This window comes from Austrofundulus limnaeus, unplaced genomic scaffold, assembly GCF_001266775.1.
Source record: "Austrofundulus limnaeus strain Quisiro unplaced genomic scaffold, Austrofundulus_limnaeus-1.0 Scaffold35, whole genome shotgun sequence".
Lineage (NCBI taxonomy): Eukaryota > Metazoa > Chordata > Actinopteri > Cyprinodontiformes > Rivulidae > Austrofundulus > Austrofundulus limnaeus.
In genome coordinates, this window is record NW_013952437.1 from 767,772 (window position 1) to 780,389 (window position 12,618).

At 35.2% G+C, this 12,618-nt stretch overlaps 1 protein-coding gene across 1 annotated transcript in view; it reads left to right on the top strand.

Moving 5' to 3' along the window:
* The first annotated feature begins 637 nt into the window (after positions 1–637).
* LOC106516130 (inter-alpha-trypsin inhibitor heavy chain H3) overlaps positions 638–12,618 on the top strand; it is an 18,347-nt gene continuing 6,366 nt past the window's right edge. Inside the window, exons 1-18 of the mRNA XM_014006329.1 lie at positions 638–848; positions 1,089–1,249; positions 1,383–1,487; positions 1,689–1,851; positions 1,942–2,052; positions 3,453–3,581; positions 3,664–3,780; positions 3,896–4,064; positions 4,150–4,260; positions 8,654–8,835; positions 8,969–9,148; positions 9,248–9,375; positions 11,178–11,338; positions 11,445–11,468; positions 11,785–11,826; positions 11,946–11,990; positions 12,238–12,258; positions 12,455–12,511. Coding sequence (XP_013861783.1) covers positions 774–848; positions 1,089–1,249; positions 1,383–1,487; positions 1,689–1,851; positions 1,942–2,052; positions 3,453–3,581; positions 3,664–3,780; positions 3,896–4,064; positions 4,150–4,260; positions 8,654–8,835; positions 8,969–9,148; positions 9,248–9,375; positions 11,178–11,338; positions 11,445–11,468; positions 11,785–11,826; positions 11,946–11,990; positions 12,238–12,258; positions 12,455–12,511 — 1,981 coding nt within the window. The 5' untranslated portion in view covers positions 638–773. The remainder of the gene's footprint in view (positions 849–1,088; positions 1,250–1,382; positions 1,488–1,688; positions 1,852–1,941; positions 2,053–3,452; positions 3,582–3,663; positions 3,781–3,895; positions 4,065–4,149; positions 4,261–8,653; positions 8,836–8,968; positions 9,149–9,247; positions 9,376–11,177; positions 11,339–11,444; positions 11,469–11,784; positions 11,827–11,945; positions 11,991–12,237; positions 12,259–12,454; positions 12,512–12,618) is intronic.

The following is a 12,618-nucleotide window of genomic DNA, read 5'->3' on the forward strand; positions in this document are numbered from 1 at the left end:
AGACATGTAGCGTGAGGAGATTGAGCAAATCAGGGTTTGTGTTTAAATTTGCACATAAAAATCTGAACTTTGAGATGTTAAGAGACAGTTTGAGACATGGGGAGCACTGCTGTGTTGCACCTCATCCTCTAGAAATGCTTTTTGTTTGTGCCATTTTTTGTAGTTCCTCTGCAGCTGACAACAGTTTTTCTTATGCTGTGTCAATAAGCTGCTGTTTTACGTAAGAGAACATTGTCCTGCTTGAATGACTTTATTAATGTGCAGATTTAACGAGAAACAATTCTGAGTTTGGAAGAAACCCATAAACAAACAAACAAACACAAACAAACAAACACAAACAAACAAACGTGAATTATTTTAGCCAATTTGAGTTAAAGAAATCAAATTTATTAATAATGCTTTAACCTTTTCATATTAAAACTCTCAAAAAAGCATTTGAAAATTTTAGAAAATATTTATCACTTCTTTAGTTTAAAAAAAGGTGTCTTCATGTCACTTGTCTGTGGTGACTTTTTAAATTGGTGTTTTCTTTCTTTGTACAAAATAAATGTTGCAACAAAGTCCTGGCAAAGTGCAGAGGTTGAATAAGGTTATTTACACAGCTGAGTTACAGTAAATCAGGGTGGAGGGGTGAGTTCTCTTTGTGGGCTTGGTTTTTATGTGTTGACGGGAAACCAACTTGGGAGAAGTAGAGTTATCCTTTTTAAATGTGCACAAATAAAGCTGTGTTTGGGTTTAAAGAACAGTCTGAGCTGAATCTGCTCTGAGGAAACATGGGGAGAGCTGCTGGGGTGCACCTCACCTGCTTTGGCCTGCTGCTGGTTTTGGCTGCTTCACAACTAAACAAGGTATAGACTCACATGAAACTGAACGTTTATCTTTGTCCTGAAATAGATTTCATCTAAATGTTTTTACAGATTATTTCATTTAATTTTATTTTTGTCTTTTGAAACGTGAACTTTGTATCAGATAAACAAACAAAACATTGCAAAAAAGCAGGTTTGAGAAAGTTTTTAACCCCGAGGTTGTTTCTGGTTATTTTCAATCTGTGTGTGTGTTATACTTTACCCTCTATTTTTTTTTTTCAGGACAAATGGGACATTTACAGCTTTCACATCAACTCCACTGTGACCTGCCGTTATGCCACCACCGTCATCACAAGCCGTGTGGCCAATCGTATGAACGAGTCCAAAGAAATCAAATTTCATGTTCAGATTCCCAAAAATGCCTTCATCAGTAAATTCAGAATGTATGTGAAGGAACAGAATGTGTAAAAAAAATCTTACAAACTAATAATTGACATATTGTTTATAATTGTACAAAATAAACCAATATACTGTTAATATACTGTATTAGTGATAATTTGTGTTTATTGTCTGCAGGTTTATAGATGGTCAGGTTTATGATGGAGTTGTGAAAATGAAGGAGCAGGCTCAGCAGCAGTACACTGAGGCTGTGGCTCGTGGTGAAAGTGCAGGAATAGTGAGGTAATGAAATCTCAAGTTGATAAAACAATTTATTGCAAACCTTTATGCAGGTGCATTTTTTAATTTATAGTTTGCACCACTTTTTCACAATGTCAACTTTCCGATTTTTCTCTAAAATTATCAAGATGAGTCTTTCTTAGATATCACCATGACGTGCATCCATTTTGCATCTTTTCACAGTAATAACTGTTTCTTCTGCAGCTCTGTAGGGAGGACCATGGAGGAATTYAAAACTTCTGTAACTGTGGCRGCTCACAAAAAGATCACCTTTGAGCTCACGTACGAGGAACTTCTGAAACGCACTCGTGGCAAATATGAGCTGCTGATCCACGCTCGACCCATGCAGCCTGTCAAAGACTTCAAGGTWTGTTGATCYAACAGGAAAACAATGTTCAGTAACAGGAGCTTCCATAGTGAACACTTCTGACATTTATTTCATTTCACTCACTGTCAGGTTGACGTGTACATCTATGAAAAAGCTGGGATCAGTTTTGTTGATGTGAAAGGAGGACTGAGCACTAAAGCCCTGGCTAATGCCATCACCAAAACACATGAGGGAAACAAGGTACAACTTGGAATCATATATATAATTAAAAATAAATAGCTTTTTTTGTTTCATAAAAACAGAATCTTGAGGCTTATCTAATGATCTTGCTTGTCTTCTATGCCAATTAATCATTAAGTGTCAAAGTGTTTAAAGTGACATGCAGACCCTTCAAATATAAAACTACAAAGAAAAAATGTTTATTTTTCAGAAAATTTGCATAATACACATGATTTTACTCATTTCGACAGATAACTTGCATTTTTTTTTTGTTGTTGAACAGAAAAAGCGAAACAGGAAGWGACAACAAAAAGGAATTATTTAAAAGGAGAACTCCCTGGTCTTTAGTACTTTGAACTCTGACTCTCCTTCATCTCTCTCTGATAGAGACTAATCTAAAAAGCCATCAGATTTTTCTCTCCTGTCTCTGTTGTTGGCCATTGAAGCAACACTGCTTACATGCAGGCATTTCCCTTTGTCATCACTTCTTGTTATTGCACATTCAAATATCTTAACCACTGTTCATCTCTATTAATATTGAGAGATGTTATCATTCCAAAAATGCATTCGTATTTATTTAAAAAAAATATCACAGGCACTGTAAGACTTAAAGATGCCTATGAATTCTATTCAATAAATGCACTCTTCATGTGTGCTCATGTCACAAGTCCAATTAATTTGGCACTGGCAGCACAAAGGTTTAATGGTTAGACTGTTGCCTCACATCAAAAAGGTCCTGGGTCCAATTCCTGGTTTGGACCTATAGCTATAGGCCTGTCATGATAGTATGATAACAATTTTTTCTTGTTGATGAATTGTCTCAGAAATATTTGGGACAAACARTAATATTGTTTGGAGACCATTTACAACTGATATATCGATACCCCCCACCCCCGCTTACGTAAGTTTACAAAAACTACCAAGGTGCATTACGTACATAAAAAGTTATGAACTGACCTGGACATTGGGATAACAAAACACAAGAAGCAGGGTGACTGGACAAAGCACTACTACTGAGGCCAGATGAAATGATGGCACACAAATAACTAAGCACAGGGATCACAAATAAATCCAACCACAAAAAGACAAACAAGATACACCAARTAAGATCTAAACTGGAGGGGTGAACAAAACTGAAGAAACATACACAARGARTRATAAGGYAAACACAAATACCTCATGATACTGAAAAACATAACTAAAAAGGAAACAAAGTCTGAATCTAAAACACAAGGAAGCATTTGACAATACCCAAATCAGAAGCATTATGACATGTGGTTTGTATGTTCTCCTTGGGTTTTCTTCATGTACCAAAATATGCACATTAAGCTGCCTACAGAGTATTGTATTACATTAGGATTTTTTTTATTGTTAACATCCCTCAGTTTCAAGAACATAGATCATGTTTATATGGTTTGCAGGCCTGGGTGTATTTCTATCCAACTGTTGATCAGCAGAAAACTTGTGACAGCTGTGGAGAACAAGGTATGAATGGAGATCTGGTTATTGTTTATGACGTCAACAGAGATTCTGGACTGGGAGACATCAAGGTGAAACATTATTTAATTAGATGCAATCATATTTTCTTTATTATCATCAGTAATATTTCCATTTTAACTATCTCTTTCTTAGACWTCAGATGGATACTTTGTTCATCATTTTGCTCCATCTAGTCTTCCCCGAATACCAAAAAACATTGTTTTTATTATTGATCAAAGTGGCTCGATGAGTGGCAGAAAAATWRAACAGGTGAAGCTTTCAAACATTTTTATTAATAGTWTTTATTATCAAGTGCACAATGTATGAACACACCAGTTGTTGTATTTTAGTTTTTTTTAAGTAATTATGTTATTTTTTTAAACAGACGCGGGTTGCTTTGATCCATATTCTGAATGTCCTGTCTGAGGAGGACTTTTTTGGTGTTATTACATTTGATAGTGACATTTTCCACTGGAAACGGGAACTTGTTCAGGCCACCAGCGCAAATCTAAAGAGGGCCAAAGAATTTGCAAAGAACATTAGAGATAGAGGAGGTGATTTAATTCATTTATTTATTTTTATTTGGACTTTAAACATCTGGCAACAGGATGACACTAAGAATTTTTACTTTCTTTTTAGCAACAGACATTAATGCAGCAGTGTTGGAAGGAGCGCGTATGCTGAACGCACATCCCAGAGAAGGTTCAGCATCTATCCTGATCCTTCTCACAGATGGAGACCCAACTTCAGGTTGGAAAAGAATAAACAATATGAAGCAGATTTACTCACATTTAGTTTTACATTGTATGATTAATGATTTTGGGACTTACCTGTGATCACAAAATGTCTTTAAATCTTGTGTTTATGGCTGCACTAGTCGGACAGAGACACAAAAGTAAAATAGTATAGATAATATTTACTCTTAAAGCCACAAAAAATCTTTAAAGTTAATTTTTTTAACCAATTTGTTCTCATTTGGTCACAAACCTTGCAGAAATGGTCTCTCTATAAGGCAAATCCACTCAATGAGGTCATCAATGCTAAACTTCTCCAAAATGAGGCAACCAGGAGGCATCCTGATCAGATATCTAAACCAATTCAGTCAGTTYTTCTCACTGTGTTAACAGCTTGTCTTCAAGKATGACTTGTATGACTGAGCTCTTCTGCCTCCTCTATGTTAGACAGGTACAGGACATGTATGAGAGCAACGGACATGAGATGTGTTATATGRCAAATAGCTTCAAGGTGGGGCTRCATCAAGGAGCCACTTGTTGTTTGTGATGGACAGACTAACAGATGACATCAGGCAGTAATTCCCTTGAACTGTGGTTAAWACATTCCTTTAGCACAAGTTCTAAAAAAAGAAAATTGTTTATATATTTATTTATTTCCTTCCTTCTCTTTTTTTTTTTTGCATCTTGTTTTCGTCTTTGTCTATGTAGCGAGACGTGAATTTTTTTCCATCAAAAGAGAGACAAGTGGTTGTTTCTGCTAACTCCACCCTTTTCACCCTGTCAGTAACATCCCAAAGTTGGAACAATGGCTCTTCTCCCGTTATCTCATCTGATCCTTTCTCCTTGGGTCTCAGGACAAAGAGACCAGACATACTGGCGCCAGTTAAACTAGTTATCACCTATTTGAGGACAAGAAAACTCCCCCTCGTTGCTTCAACTACAGTACATCCATCGCACAAAAATGGCCAAACCACCCAAAGTTGTTACTAAATTAACCTCCGTGTCACAAATAATCCATGCTCACACCCAGAAGATAACCTTGCTTCTTCCTGATACAATGTGCTTAGAGAGACCGGCCGTTGATCTACGCTCTCGTACTCGATACGACTTCACCTTACCTTGTATCATTACAAATGTTACAAGATGTTTTGCTAACAAAAAATTCACTATTTGTTTCCGTCACATTGTTAAATGTAAAGACAACAAAAACATTCAGACCCCTAACACCTTTAGTCTGAATGATGAGGATTCAGAGGTAAAAATATCAATTTCCCCTGAAGTGGTAGAACTCAGTGTAGACCCTTAGAGTTCCCACCTTAAGATAAATCACAAGTTTATCTTAGTACTAATCTTACTTTAAGTTTTTATTTGTTAGTCACCCACAACAGAGTCCCATCCTTTAGTATGACATAACTTGATCATCTAGTTTTCCACAACAAATAGAACTCCCATCTTGTAGCACGATGAYAAGTTTATGTCATTTATGTTATCCATTTAATCATTGTAGGGGTATTAAAYGCTAGAATTCTGAAATGGATAATTTGAAATGGATAATTATTCCTCGAGGCACCACATTCTTAATTCGCTCAGATATTGACCCAGGAAAGAAATGAAAAACTGTAACTTTATAATAATCAGTCTCAGAATAAATTTACCCAAATTGATTTATGAGTTCTTGTCTTATCAGAACCAGAATATCTTCATCAAGACACAAAAATGAGATTAGCTTATGTTGGCACGTTCCCCACGGGCCATTTATTTACAGATTAAATGTATTTACAACTATGGCATGTAATGAATGAATAATGACATGTTTGAACCAGGTAAAAAGCTGAGAGAGTTTGTTATCACGAGTGAATGAACAAACAGACAGACGAAAACAAACAAACATGTAAACAAAAATAAACACTGAGAAGTGAGTTTGAGACCAGGAGTGAGGTGAGATAAGCTGCTTAGCTGTGGTTTTTAACTAGGGGCTCCTAGTTAAATTACGATCGAGAAAAACGTTTAGTTTACCAAATATCCTACAAAGATAAAAATCAAATTTATGTCTGAGCACCTTGTGTTTCACSAAAACAAGTGTTCACCTTTACCCTGTTGTTCTGCTGATGGCGGTACAAGGAGGAGGCGTCAGCTGACCAAAGGATCTCAGGTGATGTTCCCWAAGAACTGCTTCAGTGTASTGGCCGTTCAGACACTCGGGGTGTCTGTTCATCTGCTGTTCCTTCAGTCAGAAAGGGGTTCGCTCTCTGGTGATTCGGAGTCTGGTCTTTCAGGTGGCTGTAAGACTTAATTTGATCTTCACTTTTGTAGAAAAAAAAAACGGACTAAACGACGGATGAATTACCATTAGCTTATTTGACTCCTATGAATCAAAACTCAGAGATTGAGTCGAAGTGTGACGAACGAACTATTCGAACAATCAGCGGAGATGTTGAATGACCCCCCCCCCATCCTGGTCAGCAAAGGCGGGGGGCTGGCAGGCGGTCCCTGCTGAGCTGTGGAAGCTATTTCTGGCTTCAAAGGAAAACAACTGACTGACCTGAACTGCAACTCCAACAACAACTCTGCAAAACTGTCCTTGTCTGGTCTGCACTAACTTTTAAGACCTCTGTTATGGGCGGAGTCAAGGTTTTAGTTAGCCAATTGAAAAACTTTACCAAAGTTTTTAACAAATCAAATGTTTGGAAGGAGAAACTTTTTTGCTTCAAGACAAAGGAAGGGAGTGTTTTAGTCTAATTATCTTGCATATAATTAAAGGGAGAAGACATCTGCTTTACCTCAGTAAAATAAGAATGTCACATTTAGTTAAAAATTCAGAGTCTAAAATTTCTAAGGTTTAAATCATGTAATAACACAGTTTAAAAGAATCATCTTTTTTTCAGGAAAACATTTCATCAAAAAAAAAAAAAACCACACAGTTAGAACAATGTCTTTATTGGGCAAACAGTTTAAAAAAGAACACAGTAGCTTTGTTCTTATTTAATCAAGCATGTGGGTCCCTTTGTTCTCAGTCATGCTGAAGAGTCTGGCAAAAGCATTTTATCTTGGGTTCTTGGGTTAATCACCGTTCCACAGGGAAAAGTGTTAATCTGTTTTGTTTGATCATTTTGAGTTGCAGGACTTTGAGATGCCGGTGTAGCTGGTAACCCCCACCTGACCCTGTCAGCCAATCAGAAGCCGTGCCTCAGAAMAATAGATCAGTAATTCTAGCGCTTAGCAACACCACACAGACAGAGAGAAAGATGATTCTTTCCTACCATTTGATGACACTTAGGCAGATGCCCCTGGGTACCTGAGGAGGTAAAGAGCCGGTGTTGTGCGTATTTCAGTTCCCCTGTGAAAATCTGCTCCCCCTAGTGGTTAACCTTAGAGAGAATCACTGGTCAAGGCATAACGTCAGACCAATCCTATGAGGGAGGCGTTTCGGAGGCGCTTCCGATACAGGGGGAACTGATTTTCACAGGGGAACTGAATTTCGTACAACAACGGGTCTGACCACCGGTTGAGCTCACTCACAAAAGGTCCCGTGGGTACAGCTGAAAYTCGCCGGGGTGGCATCTGTGGATAGGTTGCTTTCACTTGAGGAAGGCGTCCCAGATCGTGACGGATTATATTCAGAAATTCTGACTCACTTAATTCTCCAAATAAACTATGTCTGTAAACTACAAAAATAAACTTAAAATTAAAAATAAAATAACAAATCCCCAAAGGGAGAAATGGAGCGTAACTTCTTCTGACCTACACCTCTCCGATGTTTTTTCTAGACTGACTACTAAGCTGATGGCGGCGAAAAGTCACCCTATTTCTTGAGTTGACTCAGATCAGGGTCCTGCTAGTTTGATTCCCATTATAAATACGTCCCCTCTTTTATAGAATAAATAATTGTTCTTTTGCTGTTGGCTAAGGAAAGCTTCCATTTATTTTGCTAGAATAGAAAATAGCTTAGCGTGTGAGTGGTTCAAAAGAATATGTGCAGAAATTTTGTTACAGAAGCTATTTTGTGGATGTTACGTCATCAATAGCCTGTTAAAATAACATGGTTTTAACTTTTGTTTTTTGCTTGTTTTTCCTCTTAATCAATTTAAATACACGTACGAGATTTCAAATTTTGATTGCTTCTTCTGCATGTTTTTATTGTGTCCCATGTCATACAATGAAAAGAACTCTGTGCTTTAATGTACAGTATGTGAGATTGGTCCTAAAGTCTAAAATTTTTGGTATTTGCTAGCGTTTAACCAGTTAATCAAATGCAGTGGTGCCCTTTTGGTAATAGATTTATGGATTAAAGAGAAATCTTTAATTCAAGTGCTAATATTTCCCTACATCTATGACTTCCTTCATGGTTTCAGTAGCTGTGACTAAATCAATAGAAAACCTGAGCTCATTTAGTCATTTTGTCTTTGCAGGAGTGATAAATTTTGAAGTTATTCAGTCAAATGTCAGACGAGCCATTGCAGGAAAGTTCCCACTCTACTGTCTTGGTTTTGGGTTTGATGTCAAGTTTGAGTTCCTTGAGAAAATGGCACTGGAGAACAATGGTGCGGCAAGACGGATTTATGAAGACTCTGATGCTGATTTACAGCTGAAGGTATCTCCCTACACCTTATTCTTGCTTTTTACTTATTGTTTTGTTACACCCCCCACCCTTCCTAAACACAAAACAATATTTTAACATGAAGAGTTTCCACCATTCATATTGCATCATTACTGTATGTTAACAGGGTTTCTATGAAGAAGTGGCCACTCCTCTATTGACAGACGTGATGATGATCTACATTGGTGGAACCAATTTGACCCAAACTAATTTCAGTCAGTACTATAATGGATCTGAGATTGTGGTGGCTGGTGAGATCATGAACAATGACATTGAAACCTTCAGTCCACAAGTTGTGGCCATTTCAGTAAGAATCAGTCATTTAAAACACAAAGTACAAGTCTAACTTTCTGAACCCTATCGAAACTCCTTAAATTCTGAGATTAAAATGTCCTTTGCATTATAGCAAAATAGTAGAAAAAAGACTTTTTCTAACACCAACATGCCTCTGGAGCCCTCTACTGAAACACTACCTCAAGGCCTCCTTCAGAGGGTCTGGGCCTACCTCACAGTAAAACAGCTTCTGGAGAAAGAGTAAGTGTGATCAAACTAATTTATCATCACCATTTTAGACTGATATTCAATGCAACCATTTCAGACAAAACAAGCTTATCTTTTGTTACTAAATTAAGCAGATAATTAATTTTCCCAAAATTCAATCCTGGTCATTTCTCTTTGGATGAGCAACATTTTCTTAAGGCCTAAAGCAGATTTAAACAAGTATGTTTGAGGCCAGTTTATTTAAACCTGCTGAAGTCATGAAGTCATTCCAGAATTTTAATATTAGCCTGCTTTGTTTTATTTTTTTTCAGAATCTAGTTTTGATTTGTGTTTAAAATCATTATAGCTAAGATTTAGCTACCCATCTGTTGAAACGCTGAAATATTTGAAGGTTGCTAATTATTGTCTTATTAGATCATAAGGTTGTCATCAGAAGATATTTCTCAGATGAAAAATTATTATACTAAGTATACTAAATCTAAATATACTTTAGCAAACTTGAAGCCGCACTAATTATCAGTATACTTAAAGAGTGCTATTTTGGAACAACTAATTTAATACTAAATATACTTTAGTTGTATTTAAGTTGTACTAAAGCACAATTTTAAGTGTATTAAGTATACTTTTAAATACTAAAATGGAACAACTTCAAATATACTTAGTACACTTTAAGTGTATAGACAAAGATATACACTTATTACACTTATTACACACTTTTATTTTAAAAGGAGGAAAGAGAATAACTCAATTATACAGAGATTTAATTATTTAATTGTTATTGTTTCGGTGATTTTATATATAAGCAAAACAGTTAATAAGCTCATAACCTCTGAGCAGACATAAATATGAGTCTTTCTTTGTTTGTTTGTTTGTTTGTTTGTTTGTTTCTTTCTTTCTTTCTTTCTTTCTTTCTTTCTTTCTTTCTTTCGTTTCATTCAAAAATAATTACTCACTATTACACAAAATATTGAAACCTTGAAATATTATTTTGAAATTATTTTTAAAAATAAGGTTAAACCAACATATATAAAATCAATTTGAAAATAGTACAACTTCAGAAAAGTACTGCATTTATATTTGAAATATGTTTTGGAAATATGCATTAAAAATATACACTTTCACAAATACATATAAAGTAAACTTTTTTACATTTCAAATATAATCCTAAAAAGTATGTTCTATTAATAGTATATTAAAATACATATTTATGTAAAATGCAGTCTATTTAAAATATAATTTGGTTTATATATTTTTGCCTGGGTTGGCCATGTGTGCAGCTTCAAATTTTAGTAAAGATTGAAGGTGGGTTTTATTTATTTATTTTTTGGAGCAAAGGATTTTTTTCTTTGTCAGCACCCTCTCAGTTTATAGTGATATAAAACTTGCTTCACTAAACACTGGTGCTCCAGCAGTTTCCAGTTTATAGCAGGATTGTAGCTATATTAGTGGTTCTTGGTTTGTTTTTGGTAATGAAAATTTAGGTTTTCTTCCAGACCTTGKTAAAGTAGTGACACATTTGAATACTTTAAACTGATTTAATGTCTCAAAGTGATCATCTAGTAATCTGATATCTCTAAAACCTTCCCCAACTTGTACAAATCTACACTTAATTCAATGAACTTTTCCTTTAGCTATGCATATTGGTCAGTACAAGAAGTGCTTTCAAAAAAACCCGTTTTACATTGGCAAAAATGGCAAAGATCAGCAACCAGCTGCAGTCAGTTATGATCACTAACAACAAGGCCGCTATACCAAGAGTCATGGAAAAAAATTGTTTTAAACACCTGATGTTGTTTGTCTCAGCTGTTATAGTTTCATAAGATGTTGTGATGCAGGATGCTGTTTTCTGGACCTGGAAAAGAAAAAGTGAGGAAAGAAATTTTGGAGCTTTCTTTGAAGTATAACTTTGTGACCCCACTCACATCCATGGTGGTCACCAAGCCTGAGGGGGAGAACACAGACGTCCTTCACAAACCAAAGGAGGGAGACTCAAAATGTATGATACAAAATCACAACATGGATCATTTAGTATAAGTGTGATTTGTATTGACAATATAATGACCTAATGACTATTAATATACAACTTTTCATTMACATTTTAGCAACMAGCATGCACTTACAACCAGGTATGTATTCTGTACAAATCTTTAACATAGAAAATGACCACATAAACAGTGTACTGTATTCAGCATCAGTCAAAGACAAACATTAATCTATAAGCAAACATGTTGTTTATTATATAAACAAAAAAACCAGAAACCATATAAATGTTTTATTTATTTATACAGTTTAAACAGAAATATAAATCAGGTAAATATAAACCACAAAACATTAATTATATAGCAGGTAGAGGTCAGCATTGTGCAATCAACTTTAGTATTGTTTCTACTGTTTTGTAAAATCACAACTGTATATTTATTTATTTATTTGTTTATTTTATAGGCAGTGCTTTTTATGCTGATCTTGATGATGATGATGTCCCTAGTGGGTATCTGTTTTCCTTTAACCATGTTATTACGACACAACAATCATTACATTTCTACAGCACTATAGGACAAACACTATTTATTTATTGTGTATTTATTTATTTATTTATTTTATAGGCACTGGGATTTTGGCTTTTCTTGTAGAGGATACTTTTGCTGCTGGTGGGTATCTTTTTTCCTTTAACCATGTTATTATGACATCAATCGTTACATTACAGCACTACAGCACAAAAACACAACAGAAGTTGACCCAGAAAAACTTTGCTTTGGCTTCATGTCCATTTTTGTTTGTAATTTTTTTTATCAAATAAATGAAATAAACAAGAAATTCATTAACTTGTACAGAAAGTTGCCCTATTTTAAAAGTATTTTTGACAACACCGAGTAATTTAACTCTTTATGTTTATAGCAGAAGATTGGTTACCCACAGGTAAGCATTTTTCACAAAGATCACTTCAACTTTTAATACTATTGCATGTTGACAAACTGAAAATGTTTAACAGACATTTAAAAGACATTATTTAATACATTATTATAACAAAATTGTTCAAACAATATACGCCCCGGGACATCAAATCTTTGTTTGATCAGAATATCTAAACACATATATAAATTGTTTTTTACAGCGTCCGCAGACATAATGTATCACGATTATGCAATATTGGAAACTTTCACTACATTAGGTAAAGTATAACACAAATAAAAATTATTTTTTATCAAAAAGTTGCAACATTATATAAATGTAGCAGCATGAAGTGACCCTTCTTCTCCTCTTGACCATGAGCCAGAC